At 31.6% G+C, this 13,399-nt stretch overlaps 1 protein-coding gene across 1 annotated transcript; it reads left to right on the top strand.

Annotated features, from left to right (window-relative positions):
• The first annotated feature begins 236 nt into the window (after nt 1-236).
• Nucleotides 237-13,399, top strand: LOC123924603 (basic helix-loop-helix protein A-like). Its single transcript, XM_045977550.1, has 7 exons — nt 237-372; nt 1,369-1,623; nt 8,952-9,048; nt 9,186-9,200; nt 9,302-9,358; nt 9,669-10,182; nt 12,063-13,399. Exons 1-7 carry the CDS (start codon nt 248-250, stop codon nt 12,983-12,985), a joined length of 1,986 nt encoding a protein of 661 aa, XP_045833506.1. The 5' UTR covers nt 237-247; the 3' UTR covers nt 12,986-13,399.

Below are 13,399 nucleotides of genomic sequence, written 5' to 3' on the forward strand. Positions count from 1 at the left end.
TCTTTCTCTTTCTCAATCTCTCAACTACAAGTCTACTATTTATTCTACTTCACTAGAACTTCATCTTTTCTCTCTTAGTTTGATTTTCAGCTCAGATTCATTTTCATTGTCTATTTACTTATCATCAAACAACATAATCCAATTTTTTCTGTTTCCAACTTTTTTCCTACTTTTGGAAGAAGGGTGTTTTGGATATGATTAATTAATTAATTAGAGAGAAATAAAAGAGAGTCTTGTTTGGGAATGAATGAACAATATGGCTTCTCATGAACCTCCAATAGGTAGTAGTAAGCTTCAAAATATGTTGCAAGCTGCAGTGCAATCTGTTCAATGGACTTATAGCCTCTTCTGGCAACTTTGTCCACAACAAATGTATGTTATAATTTGCTTTCATCATTTTAATTTCTTTCTTTTGAATTTTGATTAATCTAATCTACTTCTTCTATAATACTAATTCTTACTTTTTTACTTGATCTTGGCAACACACACACCCATTTTTTTTATCAATATAATCATCCGTCATGGTTCTAAATTGCGGTTTTGATCATGGTTGTGGTTACGCTCAAATCTTTATTGTTTCAAAATTTAAGCAAATTGATTGGCGCGGCTGCAATTGTGGTTGCGATGATGCTACAAATACATCTTAAACATTTTTATTTGCGGTCGTAATTGTAGTTGCACGTAGACGGCAATTTTAAGTGTGTATAAAATGTTTTAACTTATGGTTGTTGTTACGCTATGAATCTTTATATTTATCGAAAAAATGAACAAAACATGGCAAATGCACTTCAAATTGTGGTTATGATACTATTGCCTAAGTAGACTTGAAAATTCTTTATATTGCGTCTGCAATTTAAAACCATGTGGTGTATTGTCCAATAAACTATTTGTCTCGATTCCTCAATGTTTATATACTACCCTGTCTCTTATTATAAGACCCTCTCAAAGTTCAAGGGTGTTGAGAGAAATAAATTTATAAAAAATGTAGAATTTTGCAAAACATCTTATATTAAAGGGGTTTATACTTAAATGGTCTTGCTAACGAGTGCTCCCGGAGCACTCTTTAAGCATTACATTTAAAGAAATTTATTATTTAAAAATTTAAACACATATAATTTTCAATGCGTTGACTTTAAACACTCGTTAGCCTTTGCCATAATTAAATACGATGAAAGTATATTTTTTTAAAGTAACACTGATATCAATTTCACAATCAAGATTTGAACTTCATCTCTTGAAATTAAAATGTCAAACTCTTATCACCGAAAAATTGATCTCCGTCTCTTAAAGTTAAAAAGTCAAACTATTACCAATGAGCAGATACTTGTCGATATAAAATTTTCACCGACAATAATGACAATCATACAGGATTCTTGTATGGGGTGATGGATATTACAATGGAGCAATTAAGACAAGGAAGACAGTGCAACCAATGGAGGTAAGTGCAGAGGAAGCATCTCTACAAAGAAGCCAACAACTAAGAGAACTGTATGAATCATTATCTGCCGGAGAAACAAATCCGCCAACTCGTCGGCCTTGTGCTTCCTTGTCGCCAGAGGACCTAACAGAATCTGAATGGTTCTACTTGATGTGTGTCTCTTTCTCTTTTCCTCCTGGTGTCGGGTAATTCTTTCTTCCATTATTTTTCTTATAGCTACAGTTTAAATTTTCATATACTGCAGTATGAATTTTATTACGAAAACGAGGAAATCTTATTATATGGTCACTGACATTAATTGAGACACATTATTTGGGCGCGTACATATATATTATTTAATTATTTTAAAATATATATTATTGAATTTTTCTCTCTTTCTACTTCTTTCAATTGTGTGTATGATCGAATTGTCTGTTTAAATACTTATGAGAGTTAATTTATATTCGGTCTAAAATATAAGAAAAAAATTGATCAAATAAAATTTATGTAACTTTTACATAAATTTGAGACAAGTACTAAAGTAGTACTAATTCTCCTTTTTATTTTCCTTTTATTAAATCATGACATAACATGAGACTAATTTTTACATCTCTAGTAATCCAAAATAGTCTCTTTTCTTTTTTACAAATATAATATTACTCCATAAATAAACGAAAAATACAAGAAAAAGTTCAGAGAATATAAATGAGTATTAGAAGTACATATATAAAACCTAAAACTCAACACTTAAACAAGGTAAAAACAAAAGCAACCTAGGAAAAACACACCAAAAACTACACTAGCAAGAAAACAACCACGAGCACACATACACCGGTGAATAAAGGCCACCCAACATACCACAAGAAGAACCGACTCCGCACAAAGAGAACAAAGAGTCAACCACTGAGGTAAGACAGACATCAACGGGGGCTTCAATCAATCCAGACCACCGAGGTCCAGCTTTACACCCCCAACAAACTCTAATAGTTTAAGAACAAAATAGGAAGCATCATCCACTGATAGAAAGAACATGGGGTGTCAAAATTTTTACCCGAAAACCATTTTCAAGAAGTAAGTTTCATCTTATCTAGAGCTGTAAAAAGGGCCTTAAAGGGCCGGCCCTTTAAGGGGCGGACCCACTTATTCCTGATTATTAATTTTATTTAAATTTTAAACACAGTTTTTTTAGGGTGCCGATCGTGGACAGTGCTGATTGAAGAAAAAGAGAATAAGTTCACGACACTAGAAAAATTGTTTAAAATTTAAATAAAATTAATAATCAGGAATAAGTGGGTCCGCCCCTTAAAGGGCCGGCCCCTTAAGGCCCTTTTTACAGCTCTAATCTTATCCATTAGATACTTGCAAAAAAAAAAAAAAAAACTTCCCTCCAAAAAGATTACATCATTTCGGAAATTCCAAACAGTCCATCCAAAATAGTCCTTGTATATATATATAATCTCCATCTCCATGAAGCATAATAACATTGAAATAACTTTGGTACGATATGTACCAAAAAAAAAAATTTGGTACGATTGAGTTTTTAATCCATAACTTTATCTTGATCGTTTAATTAGTTGGATTAGTGTACTAATAGATACTATATATGTACTAAAGTTAGTAGAATAGAGAAATTATAGTCTTTTTTGGTGAGAGACTATAGCTATTGTGAGATGAATTATATGCAAAGAAAACATGCAGCTGGAAAAATTTAATAACATACCAATTATGTTAACTTAGCTTTTGAAATGAAAATCTTTTTTTTTCTTTTGTTAGAAAAAATTTGAAGATGTTAAATCATTTTCTCATAAAAGAGCTTTGGCTTTAAGTTATCAATGTTGTAGTACGTAGTAGTAGTATCGATGCAGTTGTTTCCACCGGTATGATACGCATTTTGGTGAAGCATGCAGAGTACTGTCACAGAGGCCCCTTGAGTATTGCTTCAATGCAATATCATATCTTCGAATTTATGAATATGTCAGCAATGATTTAATTATATACAAAAATGAACATCTTTTCATAAAAAAAATATATACAAAAATGAACATCTGTTATGTTATTTTATATCATGTTTTTTAAAATACAAAAAATAGTCTACAATGTGCATATTAATATTTTTAGTGAATAGTCAAATTTGTATATTAAACCGTTACAATCGATCAAATTAGTCCTTAATTTTTATAACTTAATTAGCAATTTGTATTTGATATTGTAACACGTTAATAAAAAATGTAATTCTATTAAGTTTAACCGTATAAGAAACATGGCATAACATGTTTGATGAAGACGTGGCAACTCATGGGAACTCCACGTCATTGCCACGTCTTCATGGATGAAATTTTTTATTATAATTTGTATGAAAAATATTATGAATTACTTTCCCAAATTTATTTTTCCCAACCAAAATCCAATGGAAAAATAACATAGATGCGTAATATTTTAGTGATATGAAATCCAATGTTATATACTTATTTAACATGTCAGGTCAAAGACGAGTTTACCAGAAACTTACACTCTTTTTCTCTGTTAAAAAGTCTCACTTTGATTTGCGAAATTATCTGAATTTGTGTTTATAAAGTAGAGACAATCATCATCTTTCAAGTCAGTTTTATAGGGATTAGTTGGGCCAAGTACGTATCAGAGCCTCCTCCATGATCAGCTGAGCCGCCTGCTATCAGGTTTCTGATCGGATCATCTTCCATGTATATTCCCGCTCCAAGCCCGTAGCGTTGGGCATGATAGAGTGTGTTAAGAAGTCTCGCATCGGTTGCGAGATGACATGAATATATGTTTATAAACTAAAGACAATTCTTACCTTACAAGTCAGTTTTGTAGGATTGAATTCGGTCCGATACTCCAAAATTTTCAAATTTATAATTTTGATTGGAAATTCTTGGCTCACGTAATAAATTGTCTATATGCAAATAAAAGGTAGCTAAAAAACTTTATGACACGATCCTATAGACTTAGATTGAATATGTTTCAGAAAGTATAGTAAATGAAGAGTACTTTGATCATATGTAAAGTTATGAATCTGACAAAGATTGATATTGAAAGTTTGTGTTAGAATGTATTGAGGAATTCTTTGGAGTAAGGCTTAGCTGGTCAATTTATTTAGTTGAGCATTATATGCTTGAAGAGGACGGCTATATAGTTCCATATTTCGAGAAATCAGACAAATTTCAATGCATTTTCAGAATGCAAAATAAATAACAACTTAGCTGCAACAAATAACTCACATTACTTACTATACTATCTGTATATAGAAATTTTCACTATCACATTTCACTCTCTATGTCACTATCAAACTTCAAATTTTTCATATATCATTAGCATTTGATGATTCCTATTTTTTTATATAGCTTCATAGTTTATTATATATTGCTAATACAAACATTTTGTAACAACCATCATCAAAAGGAACATAACATCAATTGGTCACGGTATATGATGATGTGTGCATATTCCTACCAAATAAGAGGTAGCTATAGATAGGCTATAAATAGTGTGAGCATGGTCTAGCTATAATAATATATGCATAAACAAAGCTACAAGTAATAAGAATAATTTTGTTGTATGTATTATTATGTAATATAGAGGTATCAATCAATACTATATAAGATTTGATGACAAATAAAAAGCATATATATAATAGAGTTTATGCATATATTATTATAGAGAAAGAAAAAAAAAAGCATAATAGAGTTGAGAGCAGAGTAGGATTCGATTAGGGTGTAGTACTAATAATAATGCACTAATAATTTAATGGAATTGTAACCTAAAGGAAGCAACTAGTATTTGTTGGCTCTATTTTTAGGTTCTATACTCTTTTTTTTTTTTCACCACCAGTTTAATCTGGTTCGGAGGTCAGTTCTGACATCAAGTGGTTATAGTCCCCTCCTGATTGCAGTTGCGGGGGATCGAACCGTAGTCCTTCCTACCAAGTTCAGCGCCGATCACCACTGAACCAACTAACGATTGGTTAGGTTGTATACTCTTATGTGTCGTTATGAGTGTTAACACATTAATTAATTTTTTACTATAGTTTTTGAATAAAAATAGTGTTTATATTTATTTGCTGATTTAGTATTGTTTTGTCATGCAGAAATATGAAGTGAAATGAGATAAATTAAGAATAGATAAGAATATTATACGTAAAAGTCTAAAACACAATTAATTTCATTAATTAAAAGTAATAAAATTTAGGTGAGACACTAATCTCTGTTGGGGAACTTGTGAGGCACACAAGGTGATTTTTCCCTTTCTAACTGAATTTTCTTCATATGTATGAGTCAGAAGTCGAACCCCTGACCACATTTTTAAAGAGACCAAAATTCTTACTATTTGAACCAATTCATTATTAGTAGGTAAGACTTACTCTATCCTTGATAATCTTACTAAACTCTTATATTTGTTCTCTATTATTCATTATTATAAAATAATTTTATGGGATCCTTAAACTATATAACAACAAAAGTTCAAGAGCATATATACAACAAGATATCTCTTGTACTAAATTAATGTTCCTCTTTCGCTTTTATTATCCTAATTTTGCTGTTTCAGAAGAAAAAAAAACATACAACAAGAGATGCCATGCAAGATGTAATAAACAACACTTAAATAATTTTTTCAAATTAAATTAACTTTATTAATCATTCATGTATTCATCATTATTATAAATATATATAAAATATATTTTTAAGAAATAAAATAAAGTGAGTGATAGTAATTATAAAAAAAAAAATCACTATAAAATTTGTACAAAAAAATATTAATTACAAGATGGCATGCTAGTACTAGAATAGTTAACCATTCATACAAAAGATAAAATACGGAGTAGTAACATTTATTCATGGTACTGAGTGAGTATTTTTATGATAAGCTTTTTTATGTTTGAGGAATTATTTTAAGATAAGCTACCACCGATAGGATTTCATTATTCTGATTCTTGTTAGTAGGATAAATTATTTAGCTAGTATTAAATACAAGGAGCATATGTAACAACCAACACCGATTTTGGTTCTATATAATTAATTTTGATGTCGGTTCGCAATACTAAGATTCATTCATTCAGAAACACTTTGAAATTTGATGAGTCATTTGTCAAACTGTTGTACTCCTATGAATGGTGTTTTTTCTTTGGTCAATTTATAATGATTTTTTTGTTGATGAAAAAATACTGTGATAATATTTTGACGAGTCGTTTGTCAAAAAACTGTATTGTCATTGATATTGTGTGAGGTGATATTTTGATGAGTCATTTGTCAAACTATAGTATTTTTACTAAAATTGTGCCGATGTTGCAATAGTGGCATTATTTGTTAGATTATTCGGTTAGATAGTTGGACATTGCATTTTTATTATTTAAAACTAGACAATTACCCGTGCGATGCACGGGTTTTATGCGTTGTTTTATACTATAACATAAAAAATTATCGCACGGGTTTTATGCGTTGTTTTATACTATAACATAAAAAAATTATTTGTATAGGTAGTAAATCTAAAATTGAAAAATAAGTATTATCAAAATAATAGTAACAATATAGAAGTTATCTAAATATGATATAGATATAAAATATGTGTTTATACATTTAAAAACAATTATTTATACACTACATTTGAAGTCATCTTGGTATATTCTTCATTAACATTGGTTAGCAATATTTTAATTCATTCTTTAAAATATCTCTAGAAATACCAACATATAATTGACCATTGAAAAACAATTGATGTTGGAACATAAAAAGTTTTTTTTTTTTTATTATAAATTTCATTGGAGGATTCTGAGTTGGATAAACTACTTCATTATCAAATCGGTCATTTATATTTATTTGAAACATATTGAGGCAAAGATAAACCAACTTAACCGCGTACTCAAAACTGAATATGATAAAAATCATGAACAGCATACAAACCATCAGTAAATTTTATTTTATCTATTTTTTTTATTAACACTTCAAATTGATTTTTATTTGGATCAATCAAAAGAATGTGACGATGAATTTGCGTACCAAAATCATCAGTAAATAGTCTTGACAATCGACCAACTAATTATATACACAAAGATTGAACAAAAGATTATTAGCAAAAGCATTACCTATTATGAACCAAAAATAATAAAATACACAAAATAATAAAATGAAGAAAAAAAATTAAAATGAATAGTAACCCAAAAGAATAATAATAATAATAATAATAATAATAAAATAAAATAAAATAAAATAATAACATTTAGTACCACACATTAAATGAATGTAAGTGGGTGATATGGCTAAATGAAAGGTTTTCATTGGTTTAAGTGGGTGATGTGGATTAGGGTTTAGATAGTCAATTGGACAACTATCTAGGATTTATATATATAGATTTAAAAGTATTAAATTTATAGGTATTTCATTGTGTTCAATTTTTTTCCTTTCTATTTCATGTGAAATTTAACTGATCTCCTTAGCCCTTTTCTATTCAATATGAGACTTAACTAATCTTACACTTGCACAATAACTTCACCATCATAAATCATCAATTCATTATATTCCCTTCAAGTAGAAGTTATATTTTGTATCCATGCATTTGTACAATCATCGTTGGCTATCTGACCACCATTTTCATAAAGACTTTCGACACAAGAATTCAGTCGAATCTTTCATCGAATTATCGGCTCTACCATTATTGGGTCATGATTGGAGCTAGAGAAGCATTCAAATTAGGTTAAGAGCAAAACTACATAAGTGATTTGAACACCACATCTCCGTCCAAAACATTATAATACATTCAGATTTATAGGTGTTCCTGCAAGGATTTTAGGTCGTATATATTTAGTGAGACCTAACCGGCGATGCGTTTAATAGAGCAGGGAGGGTCCTGGTCCTATGTATCCCTAAACGATTAGGGAATCAGAGTCACGTAGTTCTCTTGGTGACCGGCGGTATGAGTGTGTATTTTATGAGTATCAGGCTAGCAGGGTGTTAGGTATTGATATTGGTTTTTCTCTGTGTTTGGCGAAAAAAGGAACATGATCTTTTATGATGTTTATGATGTCTTACATACAGGCGTGTCATGGGAGATAACGGGGGGAGTAGTTGAGCGATTATAGAGAATAATAAGGTGGTGGTGGAGTAAACATAAGGAGTAGTGAGCGAGTTCAACTTCCACTCTCCTCAACCTCTTCATAGTTGGTTGCTATTCGGTCAGACGATAATTGTACCCCCATTATATGGGACGAGTTAGAACAGTTATGAATAAGGTCTAAAAGGGTCATGACGGTCCAGGCGCCTTGACCAAATAGTACCCGAAAATTTTGCCGGGAACAATAAATCTTCTAACTTATAAAATATTCAACTTTCACTTTTCTATTCAATGTAGAACTTAACTTATCTAACACTTATCACAATTTTATTATTACATTTTTATTTTATTACTGGATTATGATTTTTTTTATTGTTTTTTGACAAGTATGATTTTTTTTGGTAGAAGTATGATTTTTTATCTAAATTGTGTGTTTGACACATATTGTATGTCGCATTATTATAATTATAATAAGGTTGCCGGGAAAGGCATACACGAGAAGGCAGCATGTGTGGCTCACGGGTGCAAACGAAGTGGACAGCAAAACATTTTCAAGAGCTATTTTAGCCAAGGTAATCACCAATTAGCACATAATTAATATTTAATTTTTGTGCTTAGCTTGATTATCATGATTCATGAAAGTTGAATTTACTAACTAGCTTGTCTTCTCTATGGTGTCTCAATAATGACAATTTTTTTCACCTATTAGAGTGCTAATATACAGGTAAAAATTCTTCCAACTAGTTTTATTCAATTTAAATTTGTAATTTTGTACTCCGTTTAATTCTAATAGAAAGCATAAAAATGGTGCATTTTTTTTATCAGACTGTGGTATGCATTCCTGTATTAGACGGCGTTGTTGAGTTCGGCACTGTAGAAAAGGTAACATACTCACTTCATCTAATTGTCGCACTCTTTTTTGTCAAGCCAGTAGTAGTTAGAAATTTTATTTTGAAAGTGAATAAATAGTGTATCACAGGAACAATTGTCGCACTTTTTAAGCGGATTATTGAGTATACTAATTTCTATGATATTATTAAAAAATATAACTAATATTTTAAAATGGAAAAATAACATATAAAACAAACAAATATTTTAAATGGACACTTAATTTGAAACAAATGGAGAGTTGAACTTGAATAAATGCATATACACTCATTTCACTTTATATTTATGTTTGTTAATTTATTAGATTCAAGAAGACCTTAATTTCATCAAACACGTGAAGAGCTTCTTTGTAGACAATCATTCTATGCCGCCAAAGCCAGCATTATCAGAACACTCAACCTCTAACCCAACTTCTTCAACTGATCACATTCCCATCATCATGTACACCGTGGCAGACCCACCCATGACAAATCCTAACCAAGATGACATGGATGAAGACGAGGAAGAGGAAGAAGAAGATGATGAAGAAGAAGATGAAGTTGAATCAGGATCCGACAATGAAATAGGAGGTCGTAATCGACGTGCAACTTCAATGACACCGATTGTGGAGCCGAGTGAGCTTATGCAGATTGAAATGCCCGACGATATTCGAGTCGGATCACCAAACGATGGTTCGAATAATTTGGACTCAGATTTTCATTTGCTAGCAGTGAGTAACCAAGGAAACCCATCAGGTCAAGTTGACTCTTACAAAACTATGTCGACACGGAGGTGGGGTCCAATTGAAGACTCGGTACAAGTTCAACCGCCATCTTCAGGTAATTGGTAATTTATTAGTAATTAGTGAAATCAAACATGTACACATGCTTACATGACACAACATTATATAACAAGTGGCACTTCAATCTATCACAAAATAAAAACATCTAAAAAGTTTGATAGCAAAGTGATCGACTTCTTCAAATTTGGGGCCTCATCAAATCAAAAAATTAATTAAGCATATAATTGTATCATATTCATGGAGATATCCGCGTCTCTGTCGCAAGACTCATTTTTAGTTTTTGGTTTATTGTTGGATCTTTCGTATTACTATTCAATTAAGATCGAACGATTTACCGATATTTCAGTATAGTATGATCACAATTAGCATAGAATCCAATTTAGAATAAGATGTTGATGGAAGAGAATTGGACCACATAAAGAGAAGGTAGAGTTTGGGGGGCTAAGCTAGTCCTGGTCATTAGATTCAAACATAGAGATCTATCTATGTGGTCCATCCTAATTAATTCCATTGTCTACCACGTTACTAATTAACATGGGGTCCCTGCAAAATCAGAATCATCTTACTTGCTCACTGCTCAGCCACTAAAGATATTAACTCCCACGGTACATGTATTATTATACGTAATAATACAACATATCCATGCTTCCCCGTGCAATATATATAATTGTTTCTGGATAAAAGCACATAAATTATATAGAGCGATTTCTAGCTCATGCATATGGAGAAAATTCGATTAGTAAAAAAAAATTATCTTATGTATTTCACAAGTTTCCTGACGGAGTTCAATCATCACTAACGACAATGAAATCTTCATATCAATATCATGGTAACCAAAAATCATTGTAACAGGAAAAAAAAAATTATATAGGAGCACTATAAATTTATATTGCGGGTCTAGCCACTAAAATTGAACTATTCGAAAAGAAAAAAAAAGTTCACAAACTTATTTTACCAATTAGTTAAAAAAAAAAATACTTTATCAAAAATAAAAAATTGATATAGAAGCACATAGATTTATATAGGAGCACTATAGTCCGAGTTTGTTTATAGCGAGGCCTAATTAAAATTCGAGAAATGATAAATAATGTTTCGGAACATTAATTAAACATATTAATAAGAAAACTATATTTTAAAATTTGTGTATTTAACACCTCAAAAATGTAATCAGTGACTTTTATTTTATTTTCTACACTAATTTTGTCTGTGAATTTTTTTTTTCTTTTTTTTGTATATTTAATACTTAACGGGTGCTTCGGAGAGACCCTTAAAATTTACCATAGCTAGAGAATCTGACATTGGCAAGAGGTAGCCACAGCAAGATAATTGATTAAATTGAAATGAAAGCTATGGCTTATTATGGCATTTTCTTGTTTGCAACCAAATAGGAAAACAAGAACATTAATTGCATCGGAATTTGTTTGCAACTAGGCATGACAACCGGGCGGGGACGAATTTTGTCTTTTCCATCCTTAATCTAATCCGATGGGATTCCGATGGAGTGAAAAAATAATGTTATGTCATGAACTTGAAACATTTTAGTATTTGCTCAAAATAATCTCATCGACAATTTCATTTTTTAAACAGAAATTAGAGGATACGAATAGTTTAAATCTCAACTTAAAAATAAAAATTAACACACAAAGTACCTTAAAGATCCCTATAAGGATTTTTAATTTAATATAAATAAAAATATAATTTTGATACAAGTGAAGTGCATTTGGGGACGGATTCACGGTAAGCATCAGTGTTCCCATTACCGATCTCGTAGTTATCAATCTTGACATATTAGTTAACTATTCATTAAACAGCATAACATATGTTTGAACTGAATTAACTGTTTAAAAAGTTGTTAATTTAAATGTCACATTGATGTTGAAATAACATTGACATGTTCATGTGTTATATTTGTTGCAGTGCTTCATCATCCATTAGAAGACTTAACACAAGAAGACACACACTACTCTCAAACAGTATCAACCATTCTCCAAAACCAATCAACAAGATGGATCAATTCACCTTCTATCAACTACATTACTTACTCAACCCAATCATCTTTCACCAACTGGACCAATCACAACTTCCACGCGCTGCCGCCGGACTCCAACACCTCGCAATGGCTCCTCAAATACATCCTCTTCACAGTCCCATTCCTTCACACCAAAAACCACGACGAAACCTCCCCCCAAACCAATGACACTTCCGGAGGACTCAACAATGATCCCTCCGCTCGGCTACGCGGTAAAGGAGGACCGCAAGACGAGCTCAGCGCGAACCATGTTCTCGCTGAGCGAAGACGGAGAGAGAAACTCAATGAGAGGTTCATTATTTTACGATCATTGGTTCCCTTCGTTACGAAGATGGATAAAGCTTCTATATTAGGTGATACGATCGAGTACTTGAAACAGCTCCGGAGAAAGATTCAAGATCTCGAGACGCGTAACCGTCAGATAGAATCTGAGAGGAGTGGCGGAACCGTTTTGGTTGGTCCCACTGAGAAGAAAAAAGTGAGGATTGTGGAAGGGTGTAGTGGGGCTAATAGAGCGAAAGCGGTTGAGGTTGTTGAGAAGGAGGTTGTTGCGTCGGTTCAAGTTTCGATTATTGAGAGTGATGCTTTGTTGGAGATAGAATGTTTACACAGAGAAGGTTTGTTGTTGGATGTTATGCAGATGTTGAGGGAGTTGAGGATTGAGGTTATTGGGGTTCAGTCTTCGCTTAACAATGGTGTTTTTGTCGCGGAATTGAGGGCTAAGGTGAAGGAAAATGAAGCAAATGGGAAGAAAGTTAGTATTGTGGAAGTTAAGAGAGCACTTAACCAACTTATACCTCATAACATTTAGTATATGTTTGGAATTCACACGAGTTCGGCAAAATAATGATGGTACAATGTGATTCTGTCAAACTCGATGTCAATCCAAACATATACTTCATAGCTATGATTTTGGCATATGTTATACACTGGCTTAATTATATGTACATAAAAATCTCAACTCAAGCCAAATATGAAGTAAAGCCTAGTAATAAACAACATTTGGAGATTTGAACTTTCTACTGCTGCTGCACTGATTAGAAGATGATGATTAAGAGAAATTAGGAATATGTATTGTATTTAGAATCTTAATTAGTGAATTAAACTAGGTGGAGTTCTATTTAGTGCATGCTGCTTAATTTATGATGTTGAAGAATAATTTGAAATTGATTTAGAAAATGTTTGTACAATTACTTTCTGATTAGTATATATGAAGCTTACTTAT

This window comes from Trifolium pratense, linkage group LG1 (genome assembly GCF_020283565.1).
Source record: "Trifolium pratense cultivar HEN17-A07 linkage group LG1, ARS_RC_1.1, whole genome shotgun sequence".
NCBI classification, from domain to species: Eukaryota; Viridiplantae; Streptophyta; class Magnoliopsida; order Fabales; family Fabaceae; genus Trifolium; species Trifolium pratense.